The 12,947-nt window shown below is 38.4% G+C and overlaps 1 protein-coding gene across 1 annotated transcript; it reads right to left on the bottom strand.

Annotated features, from left to right (window-relative positions):
* Positions 1-2,484: 2,484 nt before the first annotated feature.
* Positions 2,485-3,071, bottom strand: LOC125312860 (agamous-like MADS-box protein AGL61). The gene has a single exon (XM_048272515.1). The coding sequence runs from the start codon at positions 3,062-3,064 to the stop codon at positions 2,489-2,491; it is 576 nt and encodes a 191-aa protein (XP_048128472.1). The 5' UTR covers positions 3,065-3,071; the 3' UTR covers positions 2,485-2,488.
* Positions 3,072-12,947: the final 9,876 nt, after the last annotated feature.

Genomic DNA, 12,947 nt, shown 5'->3' with positions numbered 1-12,947 from the left:
GACTTTAGATTTATTACCATGCGTTTCAAGAGGTTTAATGATAAACATGTCGTTTTCCGTGGACTAGACAAAAGTGTAATCCTCACAACATTGCAAAGTTGGCATCGCAAGTTTGAGTTTGTAAAGGACATCAGATTCAAGGAGGTCTATGAGATAATATAAATAAAAATCTATTCTTATCAATACTGATATCAATAACTTAAGTCATATATAATATTCGACTCGGTTATTACACGATAGGACAGAACAAGATGGGTTTTATTTCTGAGTTTTCTTGAGTGCGTTCTTAGCAAGAGATTGTGAGATGACTGGTTTTGCTGTTGGTGTAATTTAGGGCGGTGAAACATTTGAGCTGTTGAGTGATTGATAAACTCTGCATTACACCGCTTAAATAGCTCAATGCTGAGAAAGTGTCGAGCAAAACAGGAATTTTAGTTGATGGGTTGGCAAAAGACTTTGGTGCGTTTGGTTCAGTTTTTCTAAGATGTTTTAGATCTTTTGAGGAAAGCTGGAGTATTTGGCAAGCCTTTTTTAAGAGGGATTTGGCCAAATGCTGGCGTAGAATTAATTTTTTCTTCTCCCAAAACTGCCCTCACCAATTCTTTCAAATGTTGATTTTGCCCCCTCGGTGATATTGTTCGTTTTTTTGCCGAAGGCGGGCAGCGAGGTCATGTGACCACCTACGCGACAGCCGCCGAGGTTGCACAACCTCAAGCCTCACCGCATAAGTTGCGTGACCCCATGATGGCTGCCGAGCTCGCGCAACCTCGGGCGGTGGGTCATGTGACCCAGGCGGCCCTCGCTTGACCTCGATATGCCTAGCCTTGGTTGCACGACTCTCCAAGGGTCGCCCGGACCCCAAGAAGTTCCCCGACTAGGTCGTTCAACTATCATTGAAAGTCGTCCAACCGGCCGGCGACCCGAGAGTTAGTAGAAAAAAAAAAAAAATTCAGCCAAAGGCCTTTGTAAAAGAGTTTTTACCGAATACTATTTAACTAAAAGCCCATTTCCAAAGGAGTTTTTATCAAATGCAATTTGCATTTCTCCAAATCCTTAAGACTAAAGGTATTTGTATTTTCCCAAAACCCATTACCAAAGCCGAACCAAACCCATTAGAATACGTGGAGTTTGATGCATTTTGGAGGTGAAAAAAGACATGTCGCTAAAGGGAGTAGTTGTGTAGCTGGAGAGTTGGTGGTTGCTGAGTCTCGGCAAGAGCAGACAAAGATGTTGCCAAGGAAAATGAACCAATGAGTAACATTAGCCAGAGGCTTAAGACGAGTTATAGTGTTACTGCTAGGAACAAGAGTGCACAATCATACGGGCATAACATAGACAATGGCTCACGACCCGTCTATCTTTCTCCATTAGTGACTTCCGGGAGTAAATCAGGAAGGATGTTGCCTGTCTGCTGGAAAGAGTTCTGTGAAGCAATCGCCAATTCTTCATTTTCAACTTAAACGTAACAGAAACAGACTGCACTTTTCTCAAAAGTGTAAAGCTTAAATCGATTATAATCAGTTCATTATCTCTCTTGTTCTCTGCGATTCATTGTCTCAAAGGGGAAAAATCAATGTTTAGGACAAATCTCATAGTTCGGTTGCAGCCGAAAACCGAATTAGCTAAAAATATCATACCATTTTTGTTGGAGCTCCACAATGACTTTCATTCCTCATCCTAAACCACCGCTTGTGAGCTTCTTGCTCAAACTTCTGGTTCTCTAGTTACAAGCATCTCAATTAGCTTCAACAGATCCTTTGGGCCCTATGGTTGTGGCGATCATACCCCTCGGCAATGAACTCTTCCATGGTTCTTTATCGCCTCGATAAACTGTTGCCTGTCATACAAGTGAGTGAGCTCTTTCTCTTCCTTCGGCGGAGGCTTCAGCATGCGCCACCTGAGGGGTGATGTTTCATTGTTGAGCCACACGATGCCAATGAGCGAGTGTGGGTGGCTAGCAATGCCTTGCATAGCTGCTTCTAAAAGTAGCGGTCTTCTTCGCCTATTCCTATTTTGCTCAACACCTTGTTGGCATCGAGCGATTTGATGTATTGAAGCCTTGGATAATGGTATCATCACATCAGAAAGGAAGAAAGTGTGGAATCTACTAGAGAACCGTTTCAACGAATGAAACTTAGAATCTCCAACGAGCTTGGTTTGAATACCCCTTATGTGGACAAGATTACGCTAGTTGGTGATGTTAGGCCTTTATTTGAGACAAAATTTGCCACTTGAGACCCTCATTTGAGACAATATCTGATTTAGGCCCTCTTAAGAGAAAACGACTCTACTTCATGCTCTTAATTGAAATTTTTTAAATTAATATGGTAACACAGTATTGAAGTCTAGCAACTCAAAAAGAAATTTTTTTTATTGGTTATTGTATCCTCGAGACTTCTCTCTTTTTTAAGAGGAGAGATTGATTGAATCATATAAAATACAATTCCAGACAGACCAACAATCTCTCCCCTAGTTCCACTAAAATTGACTACTCCTCACCAGCGTTTGCTTTAGGAGGATCAGAGTGTTTATCATCAGTTCTTCTAATGACGGAGCCATCCATAGCTCTTGCGCAAGGGGTTGGAGCTGCAGCCTCTAATGCCAAGAGCTCCATCCTTCTCTGGTCCACATTTTCTTTGAGATCTGCGAGCGCCTTCTTTAATACCATTAGCTGGTCGAAGCTAAGGTTTTGGATTTCCAGAGGCTTGACGTCTCGTAGCTCTTTTGCCCGTTTCTTTTCAGCTTTCAGTTGCTCGAGCACATCTGCATATTGCTTGTTCAGTTCAGCTAGGGTCTGGTCTCCATTAGCTTGAGCCTGTTGGGTGGCAGGAGGACAAGCGGTCTGTGGATGCTCAAACCTGTCTAGGATTGCACCCACAGAAGGGTGTCCAAAGGAGAAAGGCTGGCCGCTAGGAGAGAAGAGAATAAGGGCCATCTCGACAGCACAAAGAGTGCACAGCTCGCTTGCTTTCTTCAACAGCCCCGGTCGCTGTTTCGAGAAGGCAACTCGTCGAGCCTTGGCACCCTCGATCATCGTCTTCGCTCTAGTTGTTTCGCCCTTCATGTCTCACCCTGCAAAATCAATGTAAATTCAAATGATATTGCGAGAATAATGAAAAAGAGGTCACCATTTATAAGACGTTGCAGGCCAGAGCAATGCTTAAAACAACGCATCATTCCCTCTTTGATTGGTAATTCTTATTCGGCTTTCCATGTATTAGCATGCGTTTTAAGAGGTTTAATGATAAGTACGTCGTTTTCCGTCTAATGGACGAGAGCATAATCCTCTCAACATCACTAAGTTGGCATCCCTTTAATGATAAGTTTGTCGTTTTCCGTCTCATTGACGAGAGTGTAGTCCTCTCAACATTAGTAAGTTGGCATTCCTTAAATGTCTGTTACTAGCTAATACTATGGATAAGAATCCATAACAGACTTAATCAACGAGTCTCGCTCAGCATAAAAGGAAAATAATCTCGCTCATGGTAAAGGTACAATCTTGTGTACTCAATTGCACGGATGGCTTAAGCTTTGGAACAATTGTACATATTTCCACATATATAGAATAAAATTACTAGTAAAATGGTTTTATTATTCACTTTATTTTACGTTCTTTATCTATAAAAACATCAAATTAATTGATGAAGGAGTCCGTAACCGATCAGAAAATTCGACCGCGGGAAAGCAACAGAAACAAACCATGCTGTCAGCAGATCGTGCATCTGGACTGTAGAATAGGTTCCACTTAATGCTTATCTAAATTTGCAGCCACAATAGTGCCACTACTAACTGAAAGGCCATTCATACATTGATCCTTAGATTTGTTTGACTACTATAGATTGTGATACTGCGGTAGGGCACTACTCGTTATCATAATGCCTACTAACTGAAAGGCCATTACATACATTGGTCTCGTGTACTCTGCGATGTGTTCTTCTGGTCTGGGTTCATCTCATGCAAAAACGAGTCTGCTCTGGTTACTCCTCAATCAAACGAGTAATGTTGCCTAGGAATGAGGATCGAGTGGCGTCTACCTTGAAGGTCTCTCTCGTTATGGGCTCATACTGAATGCTCAAGCCCAACTCTTTTCGGTTGCAAACGAGGACATCATCAAGAATAAACTTACCCAACAGGTCTTAATATTCAGCCCAAAAGAATTTGAGCCCAACTCTGTTTGGACAAAAGCAGTTGATTCTCTCAGAAGCATCATTGGCTGTTTCATAGGCCTAGCCAACAGTTCCCATGATTCAGCCCAAAAGAACTTAACAGTTCTCAATGTTAGATATATTGTATAAATTAGGAGGGAAATTTCAAATGAGGGCTTCAAGTGCTCTCATTTTTTCAAATAGGAACCCGAAGTGAACTTTTTTTTCAAATAAGGGTATGAAGTATCCTCATTATGCCAAATAAGGGTCCGAAGTGTGAAATAAAGGCCTAAAATGACTATATTAGTATAAAAAAAAGCCCGAGTCACTTTAGTTAATGGCATTTGAATCATTTATTATTTTATTTTATTTTTAAGATATTTAAAAAAAAGTTAAAAAAAAAAGAAAAAGAAATACAGGCCGGAGCTATAGTTGTTGGGGTGGATGACCAAAGCCAAGGGCCGCGACCCTTGCCTAGGCTCGGCTAAGGGCAGCGGCCATTGGCCAGGATCGAGGTGCCCACCCACCCGCTTTTTTTCCTTTTTTTTAACTTTTTGTTTTTTAATTTAATTTAACAAAAAATTATATTAAATTTACATTTCAACAAAAATGCCCTTGATTGGCTAGAAAATTTGGGAGGTCAGCCGGCGAGAATAGGCCCTTATTTGAAACAACCATAGCTACTTTAGGCCATTCTTTAAAACAATGATGGCACTTCAAGTTCTTATTTGAAATAAAGTCTACTTCAGGCTCTTATTTGAGAAAATAAGTGTACTTGAGGCCCTTTTTTGGAAGTTTCCTTAAATTAGGATTAGATTTTTTTTCCCTTTATTGTATGTATTTACATTTATATCTTTTCTTGTATGTATATTTATATTGGTCTTGTGCCTCATGGTAAATCATCCATTGCATTATCTATTTCTCTAAAGTTAACATAATATTAGAATCGGTGTTTTCTGTGATTGTGTGTCCACCCCACATTGGTCAACTTCCACGTGCCACCCGTAATCCGGCATGCATGTGAGATGGGGTGTTGAAATTGTTGTCCTATATCGCTTGACAACAGATCCTATATCCTCTTTATATTCATGTGATCTCCCTCCACCTATCAGCTTAACTTTATATCTAATGATAAATCATCCATTCCATTATCTATTTCTCAAAATCTAACACTCGATATATTTACAAATTGTGATGAGGCAATAAATTCTCAAATCACGTGAATCTGCCGTTAAATGATTATAAATATAGAAACGCTTCAGGTCTTAGCACTCTCACAAACCAACCAACCCTTGAAGATGAAGACGAAGATGAAGACCGTGCCTTGTTCTGCTCTCCTCCTCTCTGTCCTCACCATTGCTTTGCTGGTTTTCTCATGGGGGTATCCCGTCATCATCGACCATTTCTCTCCGGGAACTTTGCTTGCGCTTTTGCTCACTACTCTCTTTAATCCAATGTTTTCATTCTGTGTAAACACAGATTGCAAGGGTGAGCGTAGGTGAGGCACAGAAATGCCGGTAGCCCACCATTCGCGTCCCGAGCTGCTCGGAGGAGACATGCGCCGAAGCCTGTGTCGAGAAGTATGGAGTATCCATTAACGGCGGATGCATCGATGCCAACACCTGTTGCTGCTATAGATTGGAGGCTCCATCTCCGTCCATATCACCATTACCTAAGATGTAGTCCTTCTCGATGAGTCAAATAATTACTTTCTTATGTCTGAGCGTTCTTTCTTTAGTATGAGGCCGGCTGACCCTCGCGCGCCTCTTAGAATTTAAAAAAAAAAAAGACCCAAAAAAGGAAAAAAAAAAAAACAAAAGAAAAAAAATTCAAAATTCAAAAAAATTCAAAACATTACTTAAAATTGTCCATGTCAGCGCTCGCCGGGGTCTATTCGGCTTTGCAAAAAGTAAAAATGTTTATGATTAAATTGGCAAAAGTGTAATTGATTTAAGACTTTTTGAACAATTTTCTAAAAAAAGATTAGTATCTGTTGGGGCTAACAATCAACCTAGAAGGTGGGTAACAAGCGGAAGCTTGGCTTGAACTAATTGAAGGTATCAATGCTTTCGATGTTTGGTTTCAACAACCTGTCGTAAACCTTCCTAAATTGGCACTAATAAATCGTTATATATTAAGAAAGAAAAGAAAATTGAAAAGTGAAAAATATGGAACTAGAAACGTTGAATTTATAATCGTGAAATCCTTTTATGAATAAACATATTGTTTCGTAGAAACACAACTTTTCATGTTTTGAAAAACCATATATATATATATAGAGAGAGAGAGAGAGAGAGAGAGAGAGAGAGAGAGAGAGAGAGAGAGAGAGAGAGAGAGAGAGAGAGAGAGTTTTGATTGGTTGTCTCATCTCATGTATTGCATATAGGTTAGTTTGCATAAAAGGAAACCAAAAAAAATTATAGACACTGCATTTAAAAATCATGTTAAGGATGCATGCATTGTTTGCCTTTTTGTTAACATCTTGGAGAATCCTTGTAGCGTTAGAAAATAATGGAGCTTTGCTTTTGATTTTCTTATCTCGTGAAGGGTTGTCTATCTCTTTGAGCAATGTATTTTATGGATAATATTAAAAAATTATTAAAATATTCGGTCGTTGGTCAACCGGCGTCAACGTTAGCGCCGGCCGGCCAAAATTCGCCCGATGGACTAAAATGACACAACCGCAAAAGGTTTAGGACTGAATCGGCAAAAAAAAAAAAAGTTTGAGACTGAATTGGCATAATTGCAATAGGTTTATGACTTTTTGGTAATTTCCCCAGCGTAATCAAGTTCTCATGTCCATGAAATGTTTTGTTTGCAGAATGTTCTTTCACATATTCCTTTATTTCTAATTGATCGATAAAATATTAGTGGTGACTCCTAATTAAATTTAATTGCATGTGTAAATGATTTGTGTTAAGAAATCAAGTTGCGATTGATAGAGCTTGGGAGATTTAGCACTAAAATCAAACTTTGCCTCGTGAGACAAACCTTTGTTCCGTTTCGTAATCCATTAACTTTCCTTTGGTGGTTCAATTTAGGAAGGTCACGACAACGCATTTTTCATAGTTGCGATTTCGTTTTGCTATCGAATTCTTTGCATTCTGATTTCAAAACCAAAACCTCCTTTCTTCAGGAAAGTTAGAAACATAACCCGTAGTTCTATAGGGTCAAGGCGCTGCAGAGCTGTGAATCTTAGAGGTGTCAAAATGGGTTCAAAACCCATATTTTAACCCATATTCAATTATATGGATCAACTATGTGTTAGTTGCGTTTTAATAAATGGGATGTTAATGGGTTTGAGTTGTAAACATAATTGTATATGTGTTGTAAATGGGTTTAAAGACAAACCCATATTTTAACCCATTTACAACCCATTTAGTTTATAAATGTTATTAGTTAAGTCAACCTATTCGTGTGCCTCTTGTTTTTTTAATTTTTTATTGTTTTAATTTGTAATTTGTAATTTTTCTTTTTCCTTTATTTTTTTTTTCTTTTGCATAACATATTAAAAAGTCTGGTTGCTGGTCACTTGCTCGCCTACCCAGCGCCACGGCTGCTCGCCCGCCCGCCACCGGCGCCACTGTATGTGTGCATGGGTATTTACATAAAGCAAGACATTTTCACATTTCATTCGTTGGCTATGATCTTATTCTTCTTTTTCATATAATTTGTTTCAGGTATTCGTACTGGAGCAGTAGCCAGAGCTACATGCTGACCAAAGGGTCGAGCCGTTACGTGAAGGAGAAGAGGCTAGACGCTGGCGACGCGGCCTTCTTCGAGGGCCAACCCGCGAACAGCAAGAGGTTCTTCATTGGATGGAGGCAAAGCAGGACGGAGGCACGGTGGATGGCGGCGACTGGTGGAGGAGGACGAGGAGGAGGAGGAGGAAGAGGGTGTTGTACTCGGACTCGGAGCACCATCATCATCATCATCCATATTTTGCTTACCCTACGGCGCACCAGGGAGATGATGGGCCTCCTGTGCCATACCGACCACATTGGACTCATGCAGGTATAGCGATCGTGGGTTTGACATTGTCCAACCCAACCTGTCTTTCTTTCCTTTCCAACTAATTTTTTTTTTCTTGGGCTGTAAAATGGGTTCTTGTTTTAATAAATAAATATCTGCGTTAAATGCATGGCTGGAGTCATTTAAAATTGACTTTTCGAATTTCAGATGATCACGTGCCTCCGCCTCGGATGAACGGCTTTCATCAGAGGTTCTCCAGCCCCAGTTAACCTTTTAAATCCAAGTTTCTCCCCACATTTTGTTCGTTTTCTTGTGATAAATATGCATTTCAAATACGATCGGCGACTTCTTCTTGCATCGTGATTTCAGACAACCAAGAAACTTGTCACAGGCGCGTTCCATGAAATGGCTCAGGGGTGGCAGGCGGGCCGCGGTGGGCTGCGGGCGGCCAGCCTGCGCCAATCGACGGATTTAATACTAAAGTGTTTTAGCAATAGGGGTCTGATTGGATATGGATCGAGGATGAATCGTTAGATATGTATTGCATGGAAATGAGTTAATATGAGTCGAATCGTTTCTTACCAAACCCAAATCAAACCCGATCCGACTCATCCATTTGATAGGGAGAGCATCTACGAACTATCATGGCAAGCGTCACCGGATTCGTATAGTTTAGGCTCTGTTTGTTTGTTGTAAGTGATTTAGGCTCCGTATGTCTCGCAAAAAATGAATGATTTGAAAAAAAAATTCCTAAAAACGAACCCTTGTATCACTTAGAAAAATGAATGAACAAAAATAAATTTATTATCTACGAAAATACTTAGACATGAATTGTTGTCGCTAATGAAAAAAACTTAAATTAACTAATTACTTCAAGAGATATAATTGATCATATTTTAAAAAAATAATTTTCAGTGATTCATTTTCCACGAAATAAATGGAGGCCGGCTTCTTTTATGATTTTCCGCTCCCGCTAGCTAATCTAACCTCGTAAGTATATGTCGTACTTCGAAAATTCATATGCCTCGATCCCATTGTCTCCCCTTGACACCGTCTCTTAGCATTGTAAAACCTCTCTCTTGAAAAAAAAAAAGAATGTACTTTTCTTATTTCCTTGTAAACTCAGTAAATTGGATCATGTATAGGATAGTAAATGCATCGCATTGTAAGAATTCAAATAGTAAAAGAGCCAATATTTATGTACAGCGCTCATTTTAGTGCCAACATTTTTTTCTTTTTTGGATAACTTAAGTGTTAATTTTTTTGAAAAACAATTATTGAAGTGCCAACTCCGATGAGGTCGCCGAAATTTCTTACCGTCCGTACTAAAGTGATTGTTTTTTCTCCGATTTAGTACTAAAGTGATCGTTTTTTGAATCACTTAAATGTCTTTTTTTTTTTTAAATAGATTACTTAAGTGTCAAATAGAGTGAGGTCGCCAGAATTTCTCGCTATTGGCGCTAAAGTGATCATTTTTTCTTTTGATTTGGCACTTAAGTGATACCAAAAAATATTATTGGTACCAAAATGAGCCCCGCACACAAATCTTGGCACTCGAGGTATCCTTATGCCGAATTCAAATTGAACAATTTCTTTTTTTCGTTGAGGGGATATCTAGGGAAACCCAATTAAGCGGTCATAACTTTTTTTTTTTTTTTCGGTCAGAAGCGGTCATAATTTCATTTTGGATAGTTTTATTACATCTCGTCCCGTGACCACGAGTCCCATTCAAACGAAGTCCAACTTGGCACGAAAGGATCCCTTCAATGCTAACCGGAGACTTGCACGTTTAGACTTGCATGGTTATTTGTTAAGAACATATGTTTTTCGTTTGTTCCACTATTGTTATTTATTTACTTTTGTTGAGTATTTTTCCAAATTTTCAATTATAATACTTTTTACTGTACTTGTGTTATTTTTTTTTTTTGGTTAAAGAGGTTTTACTAAATGAAAACAACTCATCTTTCCGATAACTTTTTTTGGCGACATTTGTTTTGATTATGCTTAAATTTTCGTAAGGAATGTCATGAAAAGCACGAAATTTCTCGAAAATTGGAGGAACCATGCTATTAGAGCGCTCCTCCACTCATTCATCATGTTGAATTCAGTTTGATAGGACAAATATTCCGGACAGCGTAACTCATTATTCAAACAACTTTTTTTAACAAAATTTTGCTTTGATTATGCGTAATATTTCAAGAGGAATATCGTGGAGAGCACGAAATTTCTTAAAAATAAGAGGAACCATGCTATTAGAGTGAAATCAAAAAACAACACGGTGTAACAACTTTTTGCGTTGTAATTTAACAAATAAGTACAATCTCTAATTTCCAAATAAAATGAAGAATCGTAAGATTCTTTTCATTCAATGAACAGATAATTTGAGGGCCTTAATGGCATATCGCTAATTGAAGGGCATGAACTTTATTTCTTCTTTGAATGCCATCCGGCCTTAATGATTTAATCTCAAGTTAATATCTTTGGTTTTTCACATGAACATAATTTGAGAGCCTTATCAGCTTCATCTTGAATTAGATGGAACAATCTTTGACTCATTTTCATAAAACCTAATTTGAGGGCCTCGAAGGCTTCTTCTCTTGGTCTTGATTCCCTAATATTTGATGAGGTCTTGACAGTTATTAACTTGACTCAATAAATGCTAACATTACAGTCCATCTATAAAAAACTGCACATGACACGGCGGCATACTTAACCGAATGATCACAGCGAGCAGAATTTTGAAAGTTCAGCAACTAAACTTAAAAAAATTAAAATTCAGAAAGTGCATTTTACATGGAACAAAAGGAAAAATTACTTAATCAATCATAAATCTATTGAACGGATGTCCATTTGGTCTTAATTTTTTTAATTTTGCCAATTTAGTCATAAACCTTTGCGTGAAATTTGTAATCTTTCTAGTTAATTTTCGTTGAAAATCGCCGACGTGTCAATCCAGTCATTATTGGCCGCCTATATAACAATGTGATTTCCGATGAAAATTGACCAGAAAAACTACATTGAAATTTTATACAAAGGTTTATGACTAAAGTAGCAAAATTAAAAAGTTTAGAATTGAATTGACATCCTTACAATATATTTAGTACTGTTTGGACAATTTTTTCTTGACGTTTGAGAACCACATTTTTTACCCCGTTTGAAATGGAGTAGTTTTAGGATGCTATTAAGTTTAGTCCCATAAAATATACAAGTGAAGAGCTTGAAATGAAATAAATGTATGAGTTTGAATTTTGATGGATCGAGTTGAGTAAGGATCAATCCACTAGTTAGCATTTTCATCGACTCACTCTAAACCGTGCATGTAGTAATCAATGCCGATCAAATTTTATCGACATTTTTAGATCAATTATCATTTGATATTTCTTGAAGCAGGATGTGCATCTAATTTTGGTCGGTGATATCATTGTCGTGTGGAACCATATAGAGTATGATGATTAGGATAATAGACGAAAGCACGGTTCAACATTTACGCAATATCGAATCAATATTTCCTTAGTGACAGAGCTGAGATTTAGGCGAATGGGCGAAAATTATCCTAGCGGACATGGAAATTAAGAAATGTCTTATCCTAGATTGACGAGACAAGAGCGTGCAATGTACAATATATTGTGTGAGAAAACGGTGAGAAATCAACCCATTAAAATCTCCAAACACATTATTAGATGTACCTCCAAATCCAAATAGGAACCGCAACTTGGTTTTTGCTAGGCTCCATTTGAGGTGAATTTGCTAGTGCTCCCCCAGTCTATTCGGACATGGAATATTGTACGGCACTGATGCTGCACACCCTCATTTTTATTCTCGACGAAGAGAGATCAGCAACGGTGCCGGCTGTGGCGGCTGAGCTTCGACGGCTTCAAGTTCTCGCCGGAGCAGACATAGAAGAAGCAACCTCGCGGACTCCATGATTGCTGTCTTTGCTGCCGATTGTTTCTCACTTTGCCTGGGCTTTTTCTCCCTTTAAGTCAATCGGTTGGAACTAAATACTTGGTGAAATTTGTTGCAAATATGGTCTCTCTCACGACAATGGGGATAATTATCCAAAAAGTCCTAAACCTTTTTATGTTTTCCCGATTTAGTCCTAAACTTTTTCATTGTGTCAATTTAGTCCTAGACATTTTGATGATTTTCCAATTTAATCATAAACCTTTCAATTTTTCCAATTCAATCCCAAACCTTTTGAAGTTTTGCTACTTTAGCCCTAAACCTATTATTGTGATAATTGGTCAAAAGGACTAAATTGGCAAATCATCTACATTGGCAAAATTGAAATGTTTAGAACTAAATCGGCAAATTGTAAAAAAATTTAGGACTAAATTGACACAATTAAAAGGTTTATGATTGAAATAGCAAATCGTCAAAAGGCTTAAGGCTTTTTCAACAATTTTCCCCACGGCAATGAGAAGAAAAGTCATTCCTGGTTTCGGTAGATTACAAGCTTAAGTAGTCGAACCCAGGGCCTGATGGACGAAAGGAGGATGCAAGGAATTTCTCACATTATATTGGTTGTCCACATGTATACCATTTCCATTTGCATGGTTTTACGATGTTTATATCAAAAGACACGTACTCAATACCCACCATTGTCATGGCTATTCGTAACTCCATGATTAGTGCGGTAATGAACTTTCTAAATTTTTTGCTTTTGGTTTATCAATTAGTTAATAATGGTTTCTCCTTCTTCAAAGGGTGGCCAGTGCAGGGGAACTCAAATGGAAACCTTAATCCAAAAAGGCCAACTCCAAATAATAGCCCCAAAATGGGATTGATGTATAAAATTAGCTTCTCAGAGAGTTAAGATCCTCATGGAAT

The sequence above is a fragment of the Rhodamnia argentea genome, chromosome 11 (assembly GCF_020921035.1).
Source record: "Rhodamnia argentea isolate NSW1041297 chromosome 11, ASM2092103v1, whole genome shotgun sequence".
Lineage (NCBI taxonomy): Eukaryota > Viridiplantae > Streptophyta > Magnoliopsida > Myrtales > Myrtaceae > Rhodamnia > Rhodamnia argentea.
Note: the sequence above shows the minus strand (reverse complement) of the source record. Positions and strands in the feature narration are given on the sequence as shown.

Excerpts from the sequence above, each read along its gene's own strand:
- LOC125312860 (XM_048272515.1), bottom strand. The coding sequence starts at position 3,064 with ATGAAGGGCGAAACAACTAGAGCGAAGACGATGATCGAGGGTGCCAAG.